The sequence below is a fragment of the Oncorhynchus mykiss genome, chromosome 9 (genome assembly GCF_057628025.1).
Source record: "Oncorhynchus mykiss isolate SJ-2025 chromosome 9, ASM5762802v1, whole genome shotgun sequence".
NCBI classification, from domain to species: Eukaryota; Metazoa; Chordata; class Actinopteri; order Salmoniformes; family Salmonidae; genus Oncorhynchus; species Oncorhynchus mykiss.
This window is the reverse complement of record NC_143030.1, coordinates 19442969-19470558: the sequence shown is the minus strand read 5'-3', so window position 1 is coordinate 19470558 and position 27590 is coordinate 19442969. Positions and strand designations below refer to the sequence as shown.

General features: G+C 40.7%; 1 protein-coding gene across 1 annotated transcript; it reads right to left on the bottom strand.

Annotated features, from left to right (window-relative positions):
• Positions 1 to 975: 975 nt before the first annotated feature.
• LOC149980813 (cytosolic phospholipase A2 gamma-like) lies at positions 976 to 27235 on the bottom strand. Its single transcript, XM_090185689.1, has 15 exons — positions 27209 to 27235; positions 26611 to 26718; positions 26209 to 26329; positions 25815 to 25924; positions 25490 to 25589; positions 25023 to 25163; positions 24853 to 24930; positions 9693 to 9845; positions 9358 to 9528; positions 8608 to 8688; positions 6737 to 6817; positions 5288 to 5371; positions 4869 to 5023; positions 3471 to 3639; positions 976 to 1160 (listed from the first exon to the last, which is right to left on the bottom strand). Exons 1-15 carry the CDS (start codon positions 27233 to 27235, stop codon positions 976 to 978), a joined length of 1764 nt encoding a protein of 587 aa, XP_090041815.1.
• Positions 27236 to 27590: the final 355 nt, after the last annotated feature.

Sequence of the window (27590 nt, the reverse complement as noted above, 5' to 3'; positions counted from 1 at the left end):
GTGCCTTGGTGGAAGAGTGGGGTAACATCTCACAGCAAGAACTGGCAAATCTGGTGCAGACCATGAGGAGATGCACTGCAGTACTTAATGCAGCTGGTGGCCACACCAGATGCTGACTTTTACTTTTGATTTTGACCCCCCCCCCCCCCCCCCCCCCTTTGTTCAGGAACACATTCAATTTATGTTAGTCACATGTCTGTGGAACTTTTTCAGTTTGTCTGTTATTGAATCTTATGTTTATACAAATATTTACACGTGTTAAGTTTGCTGAAAATAAATGCAGTTGGCAGTGAGGACATTTCTTTTTTTGCTGAGTTTAGAAAATGACCTAAGTTTTAAAATCACCCGGTAAAATACTACTTGAGTAAAAGTATTTGGTTTTAAATATACTTAAGTAGAAATCACTTCACATGACTTATATTAGCAATCCAGACAGCACCATTTTCTTTTTCACAGACAGCGAGGGGTACACTCCAACACTCAGACATGTAAAGAAGCATTTGTGTTTATTGAGTCCTAATCACGGGGACAACGTAAAAACTGCGAATTCAGAGGAAGGGTGTGCTGTGTCTGCACTCAAAAAGAAAATCAAGTTGTTTTAATGCATTAGAGATAGCATACACAGACCTTTCAGTTTTCTCCAGTGTGTAGATACAAATATTTTTAAATCAAGACAGCATTTGTTGGGAGCAGCAGGTGCTTCTAATCAGTCAACCAGATCAGAGGCAGCAGGGACTAACAGGTTGGGATGTTCTCTTGATAAGTGCTTGAATTATACATTTTCTGTCCTGCTAAGCATTCAAAATGTAACAAGTAGGCTACTTTTGGGTGTCAGGGTAAGTGTATGGGGTAAAAAATATATATACTTTTCTTTAGAAATGTAGTGAAGTAAAAGTTGTCAAATATAAATAAAGTAAAGATACCAAAAAAATATATATATATATAAACTGTAGTACTTTACACCACAGATACAGACTATTGAGCCACAGATTTGCGTTTCTTTCTGCGTTGGACAGCCATAATGATCTGTACCAGGATCCTGTATTTGTTGTTCTTCAAGTTGTACTTGGCCTTCTTCAGGAGGTGTTCGTTCTCAGGCGCACTGTAGGGCTGCCGTAACGTTGTGTACTTCTCCCTCTCCTTCTTAATCCCCTCCTCGTCTAGGAAGAGAACAGAGAGCCTTACAACACAACTTTGAACATATTGAACACAGAGGGTTCTATTTACAGCTGGGGGATTAAGGTGAGCTAGTGTCAAATACATGTACGTTTGCAATTTCGTCATGTAAAAACTGACCCACTATCATGTTCCTGCCGTAACACCAGGTTGAGCAATTTACCTGTTTTATATCAGCTCCTTACAATCAGATGGGAGGAGTGGAAATATTTTAGGTGTGTCCTTAAAAATATGATCCAAAGTGCTAATTACAGCCACCGCTGATTGGGATATTTATAACTGACCAAAAGCTGTTTTGGGGGGGTTGACACACTTCCCATATGCGCATGGAACAAGAGCAATCGCGAAGTAGTCAATAACGTCGATAAATGGGTTGACTCCTGAGACAGCTTGGAAATAAATCTTAAAATCACCAAAACGTTATTCAAATATTAAGTTTCATAGGAATAATTCCTTCCTCGTTTGGGAAGAAACAAGCCTGAAACCTAGAACAAAGACTGTTGACATCTAGTGGAAGCCATAGGCATTGCCATCTGGGAGCTGGATATGACCCTATACGTTCCATTGGAAGAGCATGGGCTCTCAAAGAAAATAAGTCCAGTTGGTTTTTCTTTGGATTTTCTCCTACCATATCAATTGTGTTATAGTCTCATACAATATTTTTAACATTTCTACAAACTTCAAGGTGTTTGCTATCCAATGGTACCAATTATATGCATATCCTGGCTTCTGGGCCTGAGTAACAGGCAGTTTACTTTGGGCACATCAGTCAGACAGGAAGTGGAGAAAAATAGACCCTGCTCCTGTTATCGTCAATTATCTGAGCAGTAATAAACCCCCACCTCGCAACCCAATCGACCCCAAACTGTTTACACACCTGTTGTTGGCAGAGAGAACATTTTGACGTTTTAAAGCTAATTTCTACACATTTGTCCATGTCTTATGTGTGTTTATGATACCTGGGATCAAAGCCCGACTGAGTAAAACCAGTTTTGTAAGTATCTGTGTTTTTAGTCTCTTGGCTCTATTTTTAACTAACCTAGTGCCATGGTAAATCTAAGCGTTGGCGGTAGCATTATAGCAGCCATACTCATGCGTTCCCGGATCCAGACCCATAACAGGTTCTAAACGGACCGCAGGTCCGAGTGTGACAACCTCCCACTCTGTCTGCCGAATTATTTTTCTTTGCTCTTGTTTTCCTTAATAGGATGTCGGTGGGTGGAGCCGGGTGGGTTGTAAGGGAAATGGGACACACCTAGGCTTGGGTGTTTCTCGAGGATAAATTCACCTTTCCCCCGTTCATTGAGGAGACTCACTCCACGCAGACACACTGTTATTTTTGGTTGTGGGATTTTGTGGGTTGTTTGTTTTGGCACCTTTCAACAGCCCTCATTATCACCATCTATGTACGCAACCACTCCCTTACATAAGACCACACCCCATTCTTAACTGTATATAGTTTCACTCAGTTAATAAATATATTTTTGTATTCCATGATCTCTGCGTTGTCTCCCTTTTTGTTACGGGCTACGAGCCAGTTCGTGACACGAGTGTAAAAAATTATAATAATCATATAGAATTTTTTACACTCCGGACCCGCGGTCCGTATTGACCCCGTTCTGGGTCCGGATTGCGCTTGAGTATGGCTGCTATAGTGCTACCGCCACCGTTTAGATTTACAATGGCGTGAGGGTATTAAAAATAGTCCAGAGAATTACTGTAATACAGATACAACACTTAGAACAACTTAGAGACTGAGACAGAGACTAAAAGGCTGACCGCTCTTGTCGAGTGCAGTATCCAATCATTGCACCCACAATGCTTGTGCACCGCGAGTCACGCCTCTCGCATCTCCTCATTGGTGTTTAGGAGAATATACCCACGTGGGTGATTGAAAGATAAACTGAGGTCCACACTCCAGTCCAGTCGGTAGTGGTAGCCTAGTGGTTAGAGCGTTGGACTAGTAACTGAAAGGTTGCAAGTTTGAATCCCTGAACTGACAAGGTTGTTCTGCCCCTGGACAGACAGTTAACCCACTGTTCCTAGGCCATCACTAAAAATAAGATTTGTTTTTAACTGACTTTCCTAGTTAAATGAAGGTGAAATAAATAAACTAAATACTAATGCAATCATAAAAAGCAGACAGTTGGTGCAGATAAACAAGAAAAAGACATGACACAGAGATGAAAAAGAGACAGGGGAAAAAAGATACGTCAGAATAGGGCGTAGTCAGAGAGACAAGGATAAAAGTCAGACACAGATAGTCATCATAGTAGTCCGTGTCTACAACTGACCTTGGCAGTTCTGCAGGTTGAACAGGGGCATGTGCATGACGGTGGGAGTGTTTTGCCCCTCAAAAACGTAGCAGCCCTGCGGATGGTCTTTCTCCTCCCTCACACTCTCCTTCACTGGGGGAAAGGGAAGCTTCTGCTGAAGCGCATACTTTTTGGCACTAAACACCGTCTGTGAAGAGCAGGACCAGTAGTATGGTTATGTCAATGTCCTTCTCCAAACCAGCCCCTAGTCCCTACTCCCTAGACACTAATCCCTAGTCCCTATTTCCTAGTCACTAATACCTACTTCCTAGTAACTTTTACCTAGGCCCTAGTCCCTAGGTCAGGATTGTCACTCATTCCATGGCTGGCTGAGTGGCTGCAGGTTTTAGTTTTTTCCTTTCAATTAAGACCTCCACAACCAGGTGAAGGGAGTTCCTTACTAGTTAGTACCTTCATTTATCAATCAAGTACAATGATGGAGCGTAAACCCTCAGACACTCAGCCCTCCGTGGAATGAGTTTGACATGTGCCCTAGGCCCTACATCCTAGTCACTACTCCCTAGCCCCTACACCCTAGAGAGAGAGCAAGAGAGGGGAGAGAGAGGACAGAAACACAATTAATCCTAACCAGATCATGAGAAAACAAAAAGATAATTACTTGACACATTGGACAGAATTAACAAAAAATCTGAGCAAACTAGAATGCTATTTGGCCCTAAACAGAGAGTATACAGTGGCAGACCCAAACTTAAGGAAAGCTTTGACTATATACAGATTCAATTAGCATAGCCTTGCTATTCAGAATGGCCGCTGTAGGCAGACCTGGTTCTTAAAAGAAGACAGGCTATGTGCACACTGCCCACAAAATGAGGTGGAAACTGAGCAGCACTTCCTTACCTCCTGCCAAATGTATGACCATATTAGAGACACATATTTCCTTCAGATTACACAGATCCACAAATCATTTGAAACAAACCCGATTTTGATAAACTCATATCTACTGGGTGAAATACCAGTGTGCCATCACAGCAGCAAGATTTGTGACCTGTTGCCACAGGAAAAGGGCAACCAGTGAAGAACAAACACCATTGTAAATACAACCCATATTTATGCTTATTTATTTTCCCTTTTGTACTTTAACCATTTACATGTTTTTACAACACTGTATATAGACATAATGACATTTCTAATGTCTTTATTCTTTTGGAATTTCTGTGAGTGTAATGTTTACTGTTCATTTTTGTTTATTTCACTTTTGTATATTATCTACTTCACTTGCTTTGGCAACGTTAACATGTGTTTCCCATGCCGATAAAGCCCCTTGAATTGAGAGGGTCACTACTATCTAGGCACATCATGTTCTTCTGAAAGGCTTGAATAGGAATAAACATTGTGTGTGTGTGTGTGTGTGTTTGCCTCAAAGGGGTCTCCTTCGCTGAAGTCCAAGGAGATGATGAGGTCAACATCCCTGGATGTGCGCAGGACGGGGAGGTAGGGAGAGTTAAACTTTAACCCAGCGTCTACCAGATGAATCTTCTCTTTGGATGCCATGCTGCTCAGAACATTAGTGTCTGTGAAGATTGAGAGAGGGGGGGGTACAGAGAGAGAGGGGGTAGAGAGAGAGAGGGGTAGAGTGGGGGGGTGGGTAGAGAGAGAGAGAGAGAGGGGGGGGGTACAGAGAGAGGGTGGAGGAGTTAGAGAGATAGGGGGAGAGAGAGGAGAGAGAGAAAGAGAGAACCAACCAAGAAAGCTGCTATTTTGGAGGGAAACATCAGATCCTGATGACTGATACTAGTTATGCTATCATGTTAGGAAGAGGTCTGATGTTACTGTACCTTGGATCTTGAAGAGGAAGTTGGACGTGGTTCCCCATTCCCAATTTTGGACCAGAGGGAAAATGTTCTGCACAATCCACAACCCTGGGGGAGACACACACACCAATTTCAAATAATTAAAATCAACTGGTCAAAAATAATCTCAGTGATGGAGAGAGTATATAGTCTGTTCTGTATCCTTCCTTTACTGGAATAACACACACCTTCCATTGTAATCATACTGAATAGAAAGTAAATAGAAAGGTAAAGGTAAGTACATACTGGATAGAAAGGTAAAGGTAAGTACATACTGGATAGAAAGGTAAAGGTAAGTACATACTGGATAGAAAGGTAAAGGTAAGTACATACTGGATAGAAAGGTAAAGGTAAGTACATACTGGATAGAAAGGTAAAGGTAAGTACATACTGGATAGAAAGGTCAAGGTAAGTACATACTGGATGTAAAGGTAAGTACATACTGGATAGAAAGGTAAAGGTAAGTACATACTGGATAGAAAGGTAAAGGTAAGTACATACTGGATAGAAAGGTAAAGGTAAGTACATACTGGATAGAAAGGTAAAGGTAAGTACATACTGGATAGAAAGGTAAAGGTAAGTACATACTGGATAGAAAGGTAAAGGTAAGTACATACTGGATAGAATGGTAAAGGTAAGTACATACTGGATAGAATGGTAAAGGTAAGTACATACTGGATAGAATGGTAAAGGTAAGTACATACTGGATAGAAAGGTAAAGGTAAGTACATACTGGATAGAAAGGTAAAGGTAAGTACATACTGGATAGAATGGTAAAGGTAAGTACATTCTGGATAGAATGGTAAAGGTAAGTACATACTGGATAGAATGGTAAAGGTAAGTACATACTGGATAGAATGGTAAAGGTAAGTACATACTGGATAGAAAGGTAAAGGTAAGTACATACTGGATAGAAAGGTAAAGGTAAGTACATACTGGATAGAAAGGTAAAGGTAAGTACATACTGGATAGAAAGGTAAATGTAAGTACATACTGGATAGAATGGTAAAGGTAAGTACATACTGGATAGAAAGGTAAAGGTAAGTACATACTGGATGTAAAGGTACGTACATACTGGATAGAATGGTAAAGGTAAGTACATACTGGATAGAAAGGTAAAGGTAAGTACATACTGGATAGAATGGTAAAGGTAAGTACATACTGGATAGAAAGGTACGTACATACTGGATAGAATGGTAAAGGTAAGTACATACTGGATAGAATGGTAAAGGTAAGTACATACTGGATAGAAAGGTAAAGGTAAGTACATACTGGATGTAAAGGTAAGTACATACTGGATAGAAAGGTAAAGGTATGTTTTTTTCTTGAACTGCATTGTTGGTTAAGGGCTTGTAAGTAAGCATTTCACGGTAAAGTCTACACAAGTTGTATTCGGCGCATGTTTGATTTGATTTAATGAAAAAAAAACATTACCATCGAAGAGCCAGGAGTTTCTTATTGGCACTTTGTCATGCTTTTCCAATGTTCTCATCGACTCCCTGGACATCCCTTCATCTGCAGAGAATAAGACACAGATGACCTCATTGTCTGGCATGTATCACACGGTTTGAAACAGCACCTGTTTGATAAAGTAATACACGCATCGGCACACTGCTTCAAAGTTAGCTGCTTAGCTACTTCGACACATGCCTCAGAGATCCAGTATCAAACCTAACATCACTAGTTAAGGTTAGGCATTAACTTTGAGTGGTTAGGATTAGGCATTAACTTGGAGTGGCTTGGATAAGGGTAAATTGTCAATGGAAAGTGCTGTCAAAAATGTGCATTAGCAACAATAATTAGAAAACAAATACACTTAAAGATCTTTTGTCAAAATTGACCAGAAACTGATTTGAACTCCTGACGTTCAGGTTGCATGTCATTTTTGTACGCCCGCTCAACAACCCCAATCTACCACCTTGCAAGCCAATCTTCCATTTCTATCCCTCTGCTGGTTACTATTGTCTGATACGTGCGTGCACACACACTTAGCCAGTAACCACTATCCCCTACAGCAGGAACACGTATCCTATAAGTGACTGAGCGGCTGGACATGATGCTGAACCACAGGGGGCTGGTGGTGGGAGAAATCGGATCATGGGTTCACTGCAATGGATAGAACGGAATGAGAAATCGTACCAAACCGTTGATACCGTTCATGATGCCATTCCCAAGCATTACAATAAGCAGTCTTCTGATTTCTCCCTCCACCAGCCTCCCCTAGTTTACCTCAGTTAATACATATATTTTTGTTATTCCATGATCTCTGCGTTGTCTCCCTTTTTGTTACGGGATACGAGCCGGTTCATGACAAGTGATGGCTCATCTGGGATTATATGGTTGGTTCCTAGACATTTTTGCGTACAGTATTTTGTTGCATTATAAGGGATTAATGCTAATTGGGATGTGCTTTGGTTGGTATTCACTGCATAGTCTTATAAGTGTTTGGTATAGTGCCTTAGAGAAGTATCAGTGATTTTGGTTGTCCTGTGACATCATCAAATGGTGCATTGCATGGAAAAGTATGCCAGTAGGCCTAATTCTAGTCTCGTTAAGCTAACTGGTAAGTGTATTTTGTTTGGGAGAAAATGTGGAGTTAGTGTTTGATAAACTCTGTAGGTGCTTTGTTTGCAGCTTTTGGTACAGCTGTTTTGAGTTGCGCTGTTTGGTAAGCCCAGTGTTGGTTGCCTTTGTTTGTTAAACTTGCCGCTGCGGTGGATAATTGGTTATGTGCTGCGTTGGAGAGAGTAACATTGATTCGTTTCCAGGCCCCTGCACAGGCTGGGAATTCTTGCTCCTCTCACTGTTGGGATAATGGTTCGAGGAGCAGAGTTCAATGTGCTGTGTACCTCCAATGAGAGATTTGGGTAGGGTAGTGCCACTTGCTACCCAGAGCTATAGCCTTTCTTTTCCCTTGTTAGGCTTAGTGACATGTTCCACTTTGAAATACGTTGGGCATGGTTATTTTGTTTGTTATTTTTGTGTGGTGTCTGTGGACCGAGCAGTTGTCTCGGAGGCACATCCGTGCAGCCTCTGACAAGGACTCGCCACCCCCCAGCAGCCTCTGACAAGGACTCGCCCCCCCCCCCCCCCCCCCCCCCCCCCCCAGCAGTCTCCCTGTTTTGTTACAATGGCCTCTCCGTCTGTTAGCCCTAGTAGTCTTCCTTCTGAACAGCAGAAAGAACTGCTTCTGTTACAGCCAGAGCATGAACAAGCTAAACTGGAGCATGATCGTGTTAAGTATGAAAAGGAATTTGAATTTAAACAGTATTTGGTGTGTGCTAAAATCAAGCTGCAACAATTACCATCGGAGACCCAGGAGTTTGTTATTGTCACTTCGTCTGGCTTTTCCAATGTTCTCATCGACCTACTGAACATCGCTTCATCTGCAGAGAATAAGACAAAGATTACCTATCAAACCTAACATCACTAGTTAAGGTTAGGCGTTAACTTTGAGTGGTTAGGATTAGGCGTTAACTTTGAGTGGTTAGGATTAGGATTAGGCATCAACTTGAAGTGGCTTGGATAAGGGTAAATTGTCAATGGAAAGTACTGTCAAAAATTAGCAACAATAATTAGAAAACAAATACACTTAAAGCACTTTTGTCAAAATTTACCACCAGCCTCCCCTATTGGTGCTGTACTAGATACAGATGTCCACTGTTTATAACTACCTAGTACCATATACCCTCTTACACTAAGACCATATTACCACATAACCATACTGCATTTTACATCCAGGTCCCCAAACCTTCTGTAAAAACCTTCTGTAAAAAAACTCAGCTCCAAGTGCAGGTGTAGGGTCTGATGCCTCTAAGTATAAAAGTACTACTATAAAGGGTTCTTCAGTTGTCTCTGTGGGAGAACCCTTTGGAACCCTTTTTCGTTACATGTAGAGCCTTTTCCACAGAAGGTTATAAATGGAACCTAATGGGGTTCGACAGTACATGGAACCCATAAAGAACCCATAAACCCATAAAGTGTTCTCCCACACGGACAACCAAAGAATCCTTTAGGAACTCTTTATATCTCAGAGTGCAGGCTGGTGGGCTAACCTGGTGTTGGAGTGTAGCGTTTGTCCTTCCAGTCTTTTGCCCAGCTGCCTGAGGAGAGGATGAGCTCCAGACTGACTGTCTCTATGAACTTCTTTCTCTCCACCAGGCTGGTTTTCTTCCAGCTCTCAGGGTCCATGTTCCACAGCATCTCACCCTTACTGCTCACAAGACCTAGAGTCATTATACACATTATCACACAGTTCATGATAATGGTGTCTTTTTGTTTGTGTGTGTGTGTGTGTGTGTCTCTCTCTCTCTCGCTCTCTCTCTCTCTCTCTCTCTCTCTCTCTCTCTCTCTCTCTCTCTCTCTCTCGCGCTCTCTCTCTCTCTCTCACCCTTCAGTAGCTGTTCCAGTGTGGTGATGACTTCCATTGTCTTCTGTGGATCTGGGTCCTCAGCATACTTGATCAGCTCAGACACACACCTCACCACTTGGGAGGGCACACACTCACACACCACCTCTTCCTCCCTATTTAAGCTCTCGTACCCTGCAGAACAAAACAGGTTGGTCAGGTGTAGTGGAGGTGATTTGGAAACACAACCCCCTCTCATGATGAGGTAACCCTGTCTGAGACATCTAAATCTCAAGTCCCGCCCTCGGACCTTGAGAATGTCCTCTTGGCCAATTCCCTTCCAGCTATTACAATGAGCCTGACCTCCTATAGCTTTTCCCACCAGCCTCCTCTGGTCAATTTACCTCCCCACACCAGCTGGAATGCGGTTTTAACCAATCAGCATTCAGGATTAGACCCACCCGTTGTTTAATGTCTAGTATGGTCTTGTAGTTTGTCTGCTATTGTCCCGTAGTTTATTGTCTATTATACGGGTGGGTCTAATCCTGAATGCTGATTGGTTAAAACCAGTTTCCAGCCGGTGTCGATTCCACGGCTAAATCTATGACATTAAAATACCTATTTACTCTGTTCCATCTGACTACGTAATCCACTGTCTCATCAGCCCAGCCAGGCAATTTATAAACTTGATCTCTACTATAAAAACATCTAGAGATAATCTGACATTTATTTTAGACTAACATTTAGTTTTCAACAGCAGAGATTTGTATAAACCTTGCTGTCTATCTCCGACATTTGCAACATTGTTTCAATTTACCAATTCGATCTCCAGCTGCCCCATAGTAATGAACGAGTATACAAAGAAATATAAATTGAAAACAGGTCAAACGAAACAAAGTGCAACTAGTTTGCAGTCTTTTCAGCTTCAGTATGAAGTGATTTTAGCTGTCTTGTTGGATAGATCCTCTGAACAACAGTGGCCTTGACACGTGAGCAAATTTCTATGCCATGCGAAATTGCGCCTCATTAGCCCACTGTTATGGATGTACCTAAATAATGTCACTAAAAAACAGCTTAATTAAACAAATGCAAATGCGGGTACATTGCTGTTATTCTAGCTTTTTGCCGTGACTGTAATTAGCCGCAATTGGCTAGTTAGCAAGCAAGGGATAAGAACGTCCGAAACAAGGATCCCTCCACAGTCTCATAGAGGATCTAGATCATTTTTCGAACCTCTCAGGATATTAGATATTGGATCACTAAAGAATACTACATTTACATTACCATGTAGTTTACCAATAAAATGGTCTGACGGTGATGTGGATGTACTCTGTATAAATATCCAGAAATAAATAAATTCTCATTCCAATCATTTTAATAGAAAGTTAGCAAAAATAGATAAAATCTTGCTACCATGGAAAGGTAAATACCTTTCTGTTTGTGGAAAAATTACCCTGATTAACCTTTGAGTCTTTTCCCAGATAACCTAATTGCTTTTGGTCTTGCTTACACCTAGCCAACAGTTTTTAAATTATATGAGAAAAAAATATATAGAATTTTATTTGAAACCGCAAGCCAGACAAAATTAAACGGGTCTATTTACATAATGAATATGAATTTGGAGGGCAGAAATGATTAAATATTAAAGCATTAGACCTCTCACTAAAGGTTTCAGTCATACACAAGTTATACTTAAATCCGAACGGGTTCTCTAGCAAATTAGTAAGAATGTCTCACCTTATATTAAAAAAAAGACCCTTTTCCCTTTATTCAGATTAACCTCTCACTTTCAGTTATTTGAAAATATTGCTATTTTGCAATCAATCAATCAAATGTATTAATGAAGCCCTTTTTACATCAGCTGATGTCACAGAGTGCTATACCGAAACCCAGCCTAAAACCCCAAACAGCAAGCAATGCAGATGTAGATCGACGGTGACTAGGAAAAACTCCCTAGAAAGGCAAAAACCTAGGAAGAAACCTAGAGAGAAACCAGGCTTAGAGGTGTGGCCAGTCCCCTTCGGGTGTGCCAGGTAGAGATTAAAACAATCATCTTGGTTGTTTGCAATTTAAATGTAATCCACCAGAAAAGACAGAACAAATAATACACCAAATATTGTGGTTAAACTCAAATATATTAATTGATAAAAAAAATACAATTTGTTTAAAAATAAATAAGTATCATCTTTGTAGATGATATCATAAATACGAGTGGTGGAGTTATGTCACACATGCAGCTAACAAAAACATATGGAAATGTCTGCTCTACCCAAAATTACAACCAAATAATTGCAGCATTACCGCAAAAATGTAAGGAACTTAAAAAAAAACTGTACTTAACTAGGCAAGTTGGTTAAGATTTTTTTTTTTATTCACAATGACGGCCAAACCCGGACGACACTGGGCCAGTTGTGCGCCGCCCTATGATACAGCATGGAATCGAACAAGGAACTATAGTGTCACCTCTAGCACTGAGATGCAGTGCCTTGGACCGCTGCGCTTCTCAGGAACCCAGAATTGGTTAAAGAAAATTGTAATAAATAAAAAAGTATCAGTTTAATTTAAGGACCAAGACATTGACCGCTGTGCCATATAGATTGCGAAATAGTTGACATACCGATTCCATGGCACATGGTTTTTGAACTGATACGCAAAATGACGCCAGATTAAAAACTTTTCAATTAAAATTATTATACTAATTCTCGCAACCAATAGAATGTTATTTATATGGGGGCTACAACCTTCCCAGCAATGCAGACATTGCTGTGAAGAGGAGGAATCATTGGATCATTTGTTTTGGTACTGTCCAAAAGGTCACAGGTCCAGGAATGGTTGAAGAATTGCAATATTTACCTGGACCACAACCTGCAGATGACACTACTGGGCAATCTGAAAAGTCATAGTCAATTGATCAATAATATAATAATACTTTTAACAAAACTGTTTATTTTCAATTTACAATCTGTAAAAACAATGAGAATAGAAAGGTTCAGAACTTTTGTGAAAGATCACAGCACAGTAGAAAAATAAATGGCAAATAGAAATCCAATATGGATGGTGTTAAGAGATAGATGGAAGGGGTTAAATGGAGCTGAAGGTTGGGACTAATAACAACTAATAACAGCAAGATAACTAATGTAAAACATACTGTGCCCGTAAAACGTATACAGGTTAAGAACTGTTTTGAAAAAGTACAGTTTGAAAGATATGGCAATTAGAAATCAAACCGGATGGACATCAGAAATAGATGGGAGTAGAGGAGGGACAGGAGTAAAAACAAAATAATATATATATAACTATTGTAAAATAGACTGTGTCCATAAAATGTATATAGTATGTATAAGCTGGAAATACAGGCCTTAGCGTTGTTGTTCACTAGTTTGCTCCAATTGGGGGAGGGGTGGTAGGGTTGGAGGGTAATTAAGGAAATGTATACATTTTATAAAGGTACTGTATGTATGTACAGTGGGGAGAACAAGTATTTGAAACACTGCCGATTTTGCAGGTTTTCCTACTTACAAAGCATCTAGAGGTCTGTAATTTTTTAACATAGGTACACTTCAACTGTGAGAGATGGAATCTAAAACAAAAATCCAGAAAATCACATTGTGTGATTTTTAAGTAATTCATTTGCATTTTATTGCATGACATAAGTATTTGATCACCTACCAACCAGTAAGAATTCCGGCTCTCACAGACCTGTTAGTTTTTCTTTAAGAAGCCCTCCTGTTCTCCACTCATTACATGTATTAACTGCACCTGTTTGAACTCGTTACCTGTCTAAAAGTCACCTGTCCACACACTCAATCAAACAGACTCCAACCTCTCCACAATGGCCAAGACTAGAGAGCTGTGTAAGGACATCAGGGATAATATTGTAGACCTGCACAAGGCTGGGATGGGCTACAGGACAATAGGCAAGCAGCTTGGTGAGAAGGCAACAACTGTTGGCGCAATTATTAGAAAATGGAAGGGGTTCAAGATGACGGTCAATCACCCTCGGTCTGGGGCTCCATGCAAGATCTCACCTCGTGGGGCATCAATGATGAGGAAGGTGAGGGATCAGCCCAGAACTACACAGCAGGAACTGGTCAATGACCTGAAGAGAGCTGGGACCACAGTCTCAAAGAAAACCCTTAGTAACACACTACACGGTCATGGATTAAAATCCTACAACGCACGCAAGGTCCCCCTGCTCAAGCCAGCACATGTCCAGGCCCGTCTGAAGTTTGCCAATGACCATCTGGATGACCTAGAGGAGGAATCGGAGAAGGTCATGTGGTCTAATGAGACAAAAATAGAGCCTTTTGGTCTAAACTCCACTCGTCGTGTTTGGAGGAAGAAGAAGGATGAGTACAACCCCAAGAACACCATCCCAACCGTGAAGCATGGTGGTGGAAACATCATTCTTTGGGGATGCTTTTCTGCAAAGGGGACAGGACGACTGCACCGTATTGAGGGGAGGATGGATGGGGCCATGTATCGTTAGATCTTGGCCAACAACCTCCTTCCCTCTGTATGAGCATTGAAGATGGGTCGTGGCTGGGTCTTCCAGCATGACAACGACCCAAAACACACAGCCAGGGCAACTAAGGAGTGGCTCCGTAAGAAGCATCTCAAGGTCCTGGAGTGGCCTAGCCAGTCTCCAGACCTGAACCCAATTGAAAATCTTTGGAGGGAACTGAAAGTCCGTATTGCCCAGCGAAAGCCCCGAAACCTGAAGGATCTGGAGAAGGTCTGTATGGAGGAGTGGGCCAAAATCCCTGCTGCAGTGTGTGCAAACCTGGTCAAGAACTACAGGAAACGTATGAACTCTGTAATCGCAAACAAAGGTTTCTGTACCAAATATTAAGTTCTGCTTTTCTGATATATCAAATACTTATGCAATAAAATGCAAATTAATTACTTAAAAATCATACAGTTTTTAAATCATATGAGAAAAAAATATAGAATTTTATTTGAAACCGCAAGCCAGACAAAATTAAACGGGTCTATTTATATAATGAATATGAATTTGGAGGGCATTAGACCTCTCACTAAAGGTTTCAGTCATAAAAAAGTTATACTTAAATCCGAACTGGTTCTCTAGCAAATTAGTAAGAATGTCTCACCTTATATTCAAAAAAATACCTTTTTTCAAAAAACATTTGTTTAAAAATAAATAAGTATCATCTTTGTAGATGATATCATAAATACGAGTGGTGGAGTTATGTCACACATACAGCGAACAAAAGCATATGGAAATGTCTGCTCTACCCAAAATTACAACCAAATAATTGCAGCATTACCACAAAAATGTAAGGAACTTAAAAAAAACTGTACTTAACTAGGCAAGTTGGTTAAGAAAAAAATCTTATTCCCAATGACGGCCAAACCCGGACGACACTGGGCCAGTTGTGCGCCGCCCTATGATACAGCATGGAATCGAACAAGGAACTATAGTGTCACCTCTAGCACTGAGATGCAGTGCCTTGGACCGCTGCGCTTCTCAGGAACCCAGAATTGGTTAAAGAAAATTGTGATAAATAAAAAAGGATCAGTTTCATTTAAGGACCAAGACATTGACCATTGTGCCATATAGATTGCGAAATAGTTGACGTACCGATTCCATGGCACATGGTTTTTGAACTGATACGCAAAATGACGCCAGATTCAAAACTTTTCAATTTAAAATTATTATACAAATTCTCGCAACCAATAGAATGTTATTTATATGGGGGATACAACCTTCCCAGCAATGCAGATATTGCTGTGAAGAGGAGGAATCATTGGATCATTTGTTTTGGTACTGTCCATAAGGTCACAGGTCCAGGAATAGTTGAAGAATTGCAATATTTACCTGCACCACAACCTGCAGATGACACTACTGGGCGATCTGAAAAGTCATAGTCAATTGATCAATAATATAATAATACTTTTAACAAAACTGTTTATTTTCAATTTACAATCTGTAAAAACAATGAGAATAGAAAGGTTCAGAACTTTTGTGAAAGATCACAGCACAGTAGAAAAATAAATGGCAAATAGAAATCCAATATGGATGGTGTTAAGAGATAGATGGAAGGGGTTAAATGGAGCTGAAGGTTGGGACTAATAACAACTAATAACAGCAAGATAACTAATGTAAAACATACTGTGCCCGTAAAACGTATACAGGTTAAGAACTGTTTTGAAAAAGTACAGTTTGAAAGATATGGCAATTAGAAATCAAACCGGATGGACATCAGAAATAGATGGGAGTAGAGGAGGGACAGGAGTAAAAACAAAATAATATATATATAACTATTGTAAAATAGACTGTGTCCATAAAATGTATATAGTATGTATAAGCTGGAAATACAGGCCTTAGCGTTGTTGTTCACTAGTTTGCTCCAATTGGGGGAGGGGTGGTAGGGTTGGAGGGTAATTAAGGAAATGTATACATTTTATAAAGGTACTGTATGTATGTACAGTGGGGAGAACAAGTATTTGAAACACTGCCGATTTTGCAGGTTTTCCTACTTACAAAGCATCTAGAGGTCTGTAATTTTTTAACATAGGTACACTTCAACTGTGAGAGATGGAATCTAAAACAAAAATCCAGAAAATCACATTGTGTGATTTTTAAGTAATTCATTTGCATTTTATTGCATGACATAAGTATTTGATCACCTACCAACCAGTATGAATTCTGGCTCTCACAGACCTGTTAGTTTTTCTTTAAGAAGCCCTCCTGTTCTCCACTCATTACATGTATTAACTGCACCTGTTTGAACTCGTTACCTGTCTAAAAGACACCTGTCCACACACTCAATCAAACAGACTCCAACCTCTCCACAATGGCCAAGACTAGAGAGCTGTGTAAGGACATCAGGGATAATATTGTAGACCTGCACAAGGCTGGGATGGGCTACAGGACAATAGGCAAGCAGCTTGGTGAGAAGGCAACAACTGTTGGCGCAATTATTAGAAAATGGAAGGGGTTCAAGATGACGGTCAATCACCCTCGGTCTGGGGCTCCATGCAAGATCTCACCTCGTGGAGCATCAATGATGAGGAAGGTGAGGGATCAGCCCAGAACTACACAGCAGGAACTGGTCAATGACCTGAAGAGAGCTGGGACCACAGTCTCAAAGAAAACCCTTAGTAACACACTACACGGTCATGGATTAAAATCCTACAACGCACGCAAGGTCCCCCTGCTCAAGCCAGCGCATGTCCAGGCCCGTCTGAAGTTTGCCAATGACCATCTGGATGACCTAGAGGAGGAATCGGAGAAGGTCATGTGGTCTAATGAGACAAAAATAGAGCCTTTTGGTCTAAACTCCACTCGCCGTGTTTGGAGGAAGAAGAAGGATGAGTACAACCCCAAGAACACCATCCCAACCGTGAAGCATGGTGGTGGAAACATCATTCTTTGGGGATGCTTTTCTGCAAAGGGGACAGGACGACTGCACCGTATTGAGGGGAGGATGGATGGGACCATGTATCGTGAGATCTTGGCCAACAACCTCCTTCCCTCTGTATGAGCATTGAAGATGGGTCGTAGCTGGGTCTTCCAGCATGACAACGACCCAAAACACACAGCCAGGGCAACTAAGGAGTGGCTCCGTAAGAAGCATCTCAAGGTCCTGGAGTGGCCTAGCCAGTCTCCAGACCTGAACCCAATTGAAAATCTTTGGAGGGAACTGAAAGTCCGTATTGCCCAGCGAAAGCCCCGAAACCTGAAGGATCTGGAGAAGGTCTGTATGGAGGAGTGGGCCAAAATCCCTGCTGCAGTGTGTGCAAACCTGGTCAAGAACTACAGGAAACGTATGAACTGTAATCGCAAACAAAGGTTTCTGTACCAAATATTAAGTTCTGCTTTTCTGATATATCAAATACTTATGCAATAAAATGCAAATTAATTACTTAAAAATCATACAGTTTTTAAATCATATGAGAAAAAAATATAGAATTTTATTTGAAACCGCAAGCCAGACAAAATTAAACGGGTCTATTTATATAATGAATATGAATTTGGAGGGCATTAGACCTCTCACTAAAGGTTTCAGTCATAAAAAAGTTATACTTAAATCCGAACTGGTTCTCTAGCAAATTAGTAAGAATGTCTCACCTTATATTCAAAAAAATACCTTTTTTCAAAAAACATTTGTTTAAAAATAAATAAGTATCATCTTTGTAGATGATATCATAAATACGAGTGGTGGAGTTATGTCACACATACAGCGAACAAAAGCATATGGAAATGTCTGCTCTACCCAAAATTACAACCAAATAATTGCAGCATTACCACAAAAATGTAAGGAACTTAAAAAAAACTGTACTTAACTAGGCAAGTTGGTTAAGAAAAAAATCTTATTCCCAATGACGGCCAAACCCGGACGACACTGGGCCAGTTGTGCGCCGCCCTATGATACAGCATGGAATCGAACAAGGAACTATAGTGTCACCTCTAGCACTGAGATGCAGTGCCTTGGACCGCTGCGCTTCTCAGGAACCCAGAATTGGTTAAAGAAAATTGTGATAAATAAAAAAGGATCAGTTTCATTTAAGGACCAAGACATTGACCATTGTGCCATATAGATTGCGAAATAGTTGACGTACCGATTCCATGGCACATGGTTTTTGAACTGATACGCAAAATGACGCCAGATTCAAAACTTTTCAATTTAAAATTATTATACAAATTCTCGCAACCAATAGAATGTTATTTATATGGGGGATACAACCTTCCCAGCAATGCAGATATTGCTGTGAAGAGGAGGAATCATTGGATCATTTGTTTTGGTACTGTCCATAAGGTCACAGGTCCAGGAATAGTTGAAGAATTGCAATATTTACCTGCACCACAACCTGCAGATGACACTACTGGGCGATCTGAAAAGTCATAGTCAATTGATCAATAATATAATAATACTTTTAACAAAACTGTTTATTTTCAATTTACAATCTGTAAAAACAATGAGAATAGAAAGGTTCAGAACTTTTGTGAAAGATCACAGCACAGTAGAAAAATAAATGGCAAATAGAAATCCAATATGGATGGTGTTAAGAGATAGATGGAAGGGGTTAAATGGAGCTGAAGGTTGGGACTAATAACAACTAATAACAGCAAGATAACTAATGTAAAACATACTGTGCCCGTAAAACGTATACAGGTTAAGAACTGTTTTGAAAAAGTACAGTTTGAAAGATATGGCAATTAGAAATCAAACCGGATGGACATCAGAAATAGATGGGAGTAGAGGAGGGACAGGAGTAAAAACAAAATAATATATATATAACTATTGTAAAATAGACTGTGTCCATCAAATGTATATAGTATGTATAAGGTGGAAATACAGGCCTTAGCGTTGTTGTTCACTAGTTTGCTCCAATTGGGGGAGGGGTGGTAGGGTTGGAGGGTAATTAAGGAAATGTATACATTTTATAAAGGTACTGTATGTATGTACAGTGGGGAGAACAAGTATTTGAAACACTGCCGATTTTGCAGGTTTTCCTACTTACAAAGCATCTAGAGGTCTGTAATTTTTTAACATAGGTACACTTCAACTGTGAGAGATGGAATCTAAAACAAAAATCCAGAAAATCACATTGTGTGATTTTTAAGTAATTCATTTGCATTTTATTGCATGACATAAGTATTTGATCACCTACCAACCAGTAAGAATTCCGGCTCTCACAGACCTGTTAGTTTTTCTTTAAGAAGCCCTCCTGTTCTCCACTCATTACATGTATTAACTGCACCTGTTTGAACTCGTTACCTGTCTAAAAGTCACCTGTCCACACACTCAATCAAACAGACTCCAACCTCTCCACAATGGCCAAGACTAGAGAGCTGTGTAAGGACATCAGGGATAATATTGTAGACCTGCACAAGGCTGGGATGGGCTACAGGACAATAGGCAAGCAGCTTGGTGAGAAGGCAACAACTGTTGGCGCAATTATTAGAAAATGGAAGGGGTTCAAGATGACGGTCAATCACCCTCGGTCTGGGGCTCCATGCAAGATCTCACCTCGTGGGGCATCAATGATGAGGAAGGTGAGGGATCAGCCCAGAACTACACAGCAGGAACTGGTCAATGACCTGAAGAGAGCTGGGACCACAGTCTCAAAGAAAACCCTTAGTAACACACTACACGGTCATGGATTAAAATCCTACAACGCACGCAAGGTCCCCCTGCTCAAGCCAGCGCATGTCCAGGCCCGTCTGAAGTTTGCCAATGACCATCTGGATGACCTAGAGGAGGAATCGGAGAAGGTCATGTGGTCTAATGAGACAAAAATAGAGCCTTTTGGTCTAAACTCCACTCGTCGTGTTTGGAGGAAGAAGAAGGATGAGTACAACCCCAAGAACACCATCCCAACCGTGAAGCATGGTGGTGGAAACATCATTCTTTGGGGATGCTTTTCTGCAAAGGGGACAGGACGACTGCACCGTATTGAGGGGAGGATGGATGGGGCCATGTATCGTTAGATCTTGGCCAACAACCTCCTTCCCTCTGTATGAGCATTGAAGATGGGTCGTGGCTGGGTCTTCCAGCATGACAACGACCCAAAACACACAGCCAGGGCAACTAAGGAGTGGCTCCGTAAGAAGCATCTCATGGTCCTGGAGTGGCCTAGCCAGTCTCCAGACCTGAACCCAATTGAAAATCTTTGGAGGGAACTGAAAGTCCGTATTGCCCAGCGAAAGCCCCGAAACCTGAAGGATCTGGAGAAGGTCTGTATGGAGGAGTGGGCCAAAATCCCTGCTGCAGTGTGTGCAAACCTGGTCAAGAACTACAGGAAACGTATGAACTCTGTAATCGCAAACAAAGGTTTCTGTACCAAATATTAAGTTCTGCTTTTCTGATATATCAAATACTTATGCAATAAAATGCAAATTAATTACTTAAAAATCATACAGTTTTTAAATCATATGAGAAAAAAATATAGAATTTTATTTGAAACCGCAAGCCAGACAAAATTAAACGGGTCTATTTATATAATGAATATGAATTTGGAGGGCATTAGACCTCTCACTAAAGGTTTCAGTCATAAAAAAGTTATACTTAAATCCGAACTGGTTCTCTAGCAAATTAGTAAGAATGTCTCACCTTATATTCAAAAAAATACCTTTTTTCAAAAAACATTTGTTTAAAAATAAATAAGTATCATCTTTGTAGATGATATCATAAATACGAGTGGTGGAGTTATGTCACACATACAGCGAACAAAAACATATGGAAATGTCTGCTCTACCCAAAATTACAACCAAATAATTGCAGCATTACCACAAAAATGTAAGGAACTTAAAAAAAACTGTACTTAACTAGGCAAGTTGGTTAAGAAAAAAATCTTATTCCCAATGACGGCCAAACCCGGACGACACTGGGCCAGTTGTGCGCCGCCCTATGATACAGCATGGAATCGAACAAGGAACTATAGTGTCACCTCTAGCACTGAGATGCAGTGCCTTGGACCGCTGCGCTTCTCAGGAACCCAGAATTGGTTAAAGAAAATTGTGATAAATAAAAAAGGATCAGTTTCATTTAAGGACCAAGACATTGACCATTGTGCCATATAGATTGCGAAATAGTTGACGTACCGATTCCATGGCACATGGTTTTTGAACTGATACGCAAAATGACGCCAGATTCAAAACTTTTCAATTTAAAATTATTATACAAATTCTCGCAACCAATAGAATGTTATTTATATGGGGGATACAACCTTCCCAGCAATGCAGATATTGCTGTGAAGAGGAGGAATCATTGGATCATTTGTTTTGGTACTGTCCATAAGGTCACAGGTCCAGGAATAGTTGAAGAATTGCAATATTTACCTGCACCACAACCTGCAGATGACACTACTGGGCGATCTGAAAAGTCATAGTCAATTGATCAATAATATAATAATACTTTTAACAAAACTGTTTATTTTCAATTTACAATCTGTAAAAACAATGAGAATAGAAAGGTTCAGAACTTTTGTGAAAGATCACAGCACAGTAGAAAAATAAATGGCAAATAGAAATCCAATATGGATGGTGTTAAGAGATAGATGGAAGGGGTTAAATGGAGCTGAAGGTTGGGACTAATAACAACTAATAACAGCAAGATAACTAATGTAAAACATACTGTGCCCGTAAAACGTATACAGGTTAAGAACTGTTTTGAAAAAGTACAGTTTGAAAGATATGGCAATTAGAAATCAAACCGGATGGACATCAGAAATAGATGGGAGTAGAGGAGGGACAGGAGTAAAAACAAAATAATATATATATAACTATTGTAAAATAGACTGTGTCCATCAAATGTATATAGTATGTATAAGGTGGAAATACAGGCCTTAGCGTTGTTGTTCACTAGTTTGCTCCAATTGGGGGAGGGGTGGTAGGGTTGGAGGGTAATTAAGGAAATGTATACATTTTATAAAGGTACTGTATGTATGTACAGTGGGGAGAACAAGTATTTGAAACACTGCCGATTTTGCAGGTTTTCCTACTTACAAAGCATCTAGAGGTCTGTAATTTTTTAACATAGGTACACTTCAACTGTGAGAGATGGAATCTAAAACAAAAATCCAGAAAATCACATTGTGTGATTTTTAAGTAATTCATTTGCATTTTATTGCATGACATAAGTATTTGATCACCTACCAACCAGTATGAATTCCGGCTCTCACAGACCTGTTAGTTTTTCTTTAAGAAGCCCTCCTGTTCTCCACTCATTACATGTATTAACTGCACCTGTTTGAACTCGTTACCTGTCTAAAAGACACCTGTCCACACACTCAATCAAACAGACTCCAACCTCTCCACAATGGCCAAGACTAGAGAGCTGTGTAAGGACATCAGGGATAATATTGTAGACCTGCACAAGGCTGGGATGGGCTACAGGACAATAGGCAAGCAGCTTGGTGAGAAGGCAACAACTGTTGGCGCAATTATTAGAAAATGGAAGGGGTTCAAGATGACGGTCAATCACCCTCGGTCTGGGGCTCCATGCAAGATCTCACCTCGTGGGGCATCAATGATGAGGAAGGTGAGGGATCAGCCCAGAACTACACAGCAGGAACTGGTCAATGACCTGAAGAGAGCTGGGACCACAGTCTCAAAGAAAACCCTTAGTAACACACTACACGGTCATGGATTAAAATCCTACAACGCACGCAAGGTCCCCCTGCTCAAGCCAGCGCATGTCCAGGCCCGTCTGAAGTTTGCCAATGACCATCTGGATGACCTAGAGGAGGAATCGGAGAAGGTCATGTGGTCTAATGAGACAAAAATAGAGCCTTTTGGTCTAAACTCCACTCGCCGTGTTTGGAGGAAGAAGAAGGATGAGTACAACCCCAAGAACACATCCCAACCGTGAAGCATGGTGGTGGAAACATCATTCTTTGGGGATGCTTTTCTGCAAAGGGGACAGGACGACTGCACCGTATTGAGGGGAGGATGGATGGGACCATGTATCGTGAGATCTTGGCCAACAACCTCCTTCCCTCTGTATGAGCATTGAAGATGGGTCGTAGCTGGGTCTTCCAGCATGACAACGACCCAAAACACACAGCCAGGGCAACTAAGGAGTGGCTCCGTAAGAAGCATCTCAAGGTCCTGGAGTGGCCTAGCCAGTCTCCAGACCTGAACCCAATTGAAAATCTTTGGAGGGAACTGAAAGTCCGTATTGCCCAGCGAAAGCCCCGAAACCTGAAGGATCTGGAGAAGGTCTGTATGGAGGAGTGGGCCAAAATCCCTGCTGCAGTGTGTGCAAACCTGGTCAAGAACTACAGGAAACGTATGAACTGTAATCGCAAACAAAGGTTTCTGTACCAAATATTAAGTTCTGCTTTTCTGATATATCAAATACTTATGCAATAAAATGCAAATTAATTACTTAAAAATCATACAATGTGACTTTCTGGATTTTTGTTTTAGATTCCGTCTCTTGAAGTGTACCTATGATCTCTAAGTGTACATATGACCTTAAGTGTACCTATGATCTCTAAGTGTACCTAATACTTATTTTCCACCATAATTTGCAAATAAATTCATAACAAATCCTACAATGTGATTTTCTATTTTTTTTTTCTCATTTTGTCTGTCATAGTTGAAGTGTACTTATGATGAAAATTACAGGCCTCGCTCATCTTTTTAAGTGGGAGAACTTGCACAATTGGTGGCTGACTAAATACTTTTTTGCCCCACTGTAGGTATGTATGTATGTATATATATTTTCAAAAAATATATGGCGGATTGGAAGCGATGAAGACAATTACATTGACGGAAGCTATAATCTACCTGCAATATTAAAGCTGATCACAGCCAGTATGGCAAAGGAACATTTACAACAAACGACTGAGTCATGAATATGTAGCTAGCCCATTGTGTAAAAGTGATTAAGTCCTCGAAGCCGGTGTTTGGAGGATATATTGGCACAGTTTGCCGACCCTCGGCTTTGTCTCGAGCCTAACAACTCCTGTGCCAAAATATCCTCCAAACACCGGCTTCACTGGCATTATCACTTAACATTTGGCCTGTAGTTTATTGTCTACTATTATCCTGTAGTTTGTTTCATGTATTGTCCTGTAGATTATGGTCTAGTATTGTCCTGTAGTTTATGGTCTAGTAGTGTCCTGTAGTTTATGGTCTAGTATTGTCCTGTAGTTTATGGTCTAGTAGTGTCCTGTAGTTTATTAGTGCCCTGTAGTTTATGGTCTAGTAGTGTCCTGTAGTTTATTGTCTAGTATTGTCTTGTAGATTATTGTCTAGTATTGTCCTGTAGATTATGGTCTATTATTGTCCTGTAGTTTATTGTCTAGTATTGTCTTGTAGATTATTGTCTAGTACTGTCCTGTAGATTATTGTCCTGTAGATTGTCTAGTATTGTCCTGTAGTTTATGGTCTATTATTATCCTGTAGTTTATTGTCTAGTATTGTCTTGTAGATTATAATCTAGTATTGTCCTGTAGATTATTGTCCTGTAGATTATTGTCTAGTATTGTCCTGTAGATTATGGTCTATTATTGTCCTGTAGATTATTGTCTAGTATTGTCCGGTAGTTTATTGTCTACTATTGTTTTGGAGTATTGTTTTACATTTTTGTGTTTGTTTTTGATTGAAGGTGATTCTCTTCGTTGTTGTTGTTTCTTTGTGTGTGTGTACTGGGTCTGTTCCTGGGTTGCAGGCTAACTAGCAGGCTAACTAGCAGGCTAAGTTGCATGCTGTACTGTAGCTTACCTCCAAATAATCTCCAGATCCTTTTTACTACCTCATCATTGTTTATCTGCATGTCTGCAAAGGCACTCCCACAGATACCTGCCCAGCAACAACAAACAAACAACAATAAATTGATGTGTGGGTGTGTGCACACGTTTGCTTGTACATGTGTGTGTCTGGGGGTTCCCCACCTTGCAGCAGAACCATGTCCATTTCCTTCCTCTTCTCTCTCAGAGCTCCACCTTCAAACTTGCTCCCAAGACAGGAAGTGGGGATGAAAGCGCCCAATCCGGAGAAGCCACTCTCGTAGGGGGTCATCTCAAACCACACCCCTACAGAAAATTGGTAAATTACAGATATTTACATTCATTGGCTTTCTCTGAAATGACACACTATTCGCTATGTAGCCCGACTGGGACTCAGACTAATGCCTGGCTTGCTTTTTGGGTGTCTACAGATGAGTGTTAGTTCATATGGTTCATATTGCATGAGTTGTTTATATTATTTGTATTGTTCTTGCAGTGTGAGACAATTGTCTTTGTTAAAAATGTAATGCAATTACATTTGATTGATTGATGCCGCGTTCACTATGAACTCAGAACTAGGAAACAAAGAAAGTTCTGAATTTCAGAGTTTGCATGAACCCTGCATAAGTCACCTTTAGTGTCATCCTGTTTGCGGCAGTCTAGTTCTATGGCGCTGTAGATGGGGTAGGGGTTGGTGATGTGAGCATCTTCAGAGAGACAGCGAGTGTGCATCTGATACAGGAGAGAGAGAACAAGGGGGAAGAGGTGGGGGGGGGGGGGGGGGTGGAGAGACAGGGAGAGAGAGAACAACCGTGGTGAAGAGATGATGGGGGGGATAATTAGCCCAACAGAGGCAGACACACAAATTCACACACTGGCAGACAGACAAATATACACACACACACTGGCAAACCGACAGACACACACGCAATCACACAAACACAACCATACACTGACCTCTTTCATGAAATAGGAGGCAGTGAAGGCGCCCCAGAAGTCAGTGAGGTTGAAGTCCTGGTTTTCTTTCTTTCTCAATTTCAGCCACTCCACAGCTTTGCTCAAGTTCACTGTAGGACCCTTCAGCGTCTTTATCACCTCATCACAACGCTTATTCAATGACCAATCTGGATCGCTGTACAGGGATGACATGCACCTGTGTGTGTGTGTGTGTGTGTGTGTGTGTGTGTGTGTGTGTGTGTGTGTGTGTGTGTGTGTGAGAGTGCGAGAGTGAGTGAGTGAGAGAGTGAGTGAGTGCGAGAGAGCGAGATACCTAGCATATTCAAAATTAACTTTCCTGCTAAGAACAATAGTAAGTGTGTGTGTGTATACCAGGTGGTGCCTGACACCCCACACATATAGAGGAGGCTGCCCAGCAGGTTGTCCTGTCCTAGCTGATGCAGAGATCCCAGCATGCCCACTGCTGCCCTCTCTCCTCCACCTGACCCCAGCAACGCTATGTTAGGAACATCCTCCTGAGAGATGGGGAGAGAGAGGAATAAAGAGAGAGATATAGCGAGAACGAAAGACAGAGAGAGAGAGAGACCGAAAGAGATCAAATCTAAAGGATTTTACATCAGTATCCCATCATACAGTGTGTTATATAAGGATAAGGTGGGGGGGACAGGACTAACAACTGGCAGCTGGAGACATGGGAGTGGGCTCCATATGTAGTTGGCTGTGGAGAGAGGGAGGAGTTAGAGAAAGAGCATGAGTACCAGAGATAGTGATCGATAGAGAAGACAGGACTACCCACCAGTTCACAGTTGAAACCCTGACCTTTCAGCCACTTCTTAATCTGAGTCTTCCTCAACGTCACGTATTTTCCCTCCTCGTCATTGATGGAGTGAGACAGACGCACAGTCTGACAGAATGAACGAGAGACAGAAAAAAGATGATACAGTTTGGTTTAACTGAGCCATAACACTTCTAAAGTAACATAGTATTTCAATGACAAGTTAGCTGATTCTGATATCTTATACTCTTACTTTGTCAGGAAAGTATTTGTGTGTTCTACTGAGGATGGGCCTCTATGAGATAGCACTGACAGAGGAGATTCACAATGTCTTTGGGTGATTAAACCTAAAGAGCATTCCAGATAACAGGAGGTAATGGTTTTGAGCTATGAAGTACCAGGAATGAGATTAGAACCTCGTTTTAGGGACAAAATGAACAATAATTTATAGTGAATTATCTGGCTAAGGGATACTCCTTTCTCAATTATAAAGTCCCTTTGTGAAGTGTTCGTAGGATCTGTGGTTCGTCATGTAGGTTATCAATAAGATATTTCATAATATTGTGTGGTTTCTTTCAGACAAATGTCCTATTCTATATTTTGAAGATGAGTTTCTTACCTTAGGAGTATTTCTTGGTTGCAACATTGTTCTCACTGAGTCAACTAAAACAGATCCTTTAAACACAAACCAATCCCTTTGTTTGTATCCATGTCATAGGGTCAGAAAACTCTTGATAAGATCTTATTCCTAGTAAAAATACATTCATAATAATATTACTGTGATTGACAATTACCCTAAATGATCACAGTTGGGTCCAAGGACTTATAGTACTCAGTTGAAACCCAAAGGAATTCTAATATATATTTATATGTCCTAAACATATATATCAATGTGACTTCAGAACTAGAAGCCAAAGACTCTAGACTGATTTGAATATAGGTCACCTGTATCATTCTATTACACAACAATCAATCACATTTATTTATATAGCATTTTTTTC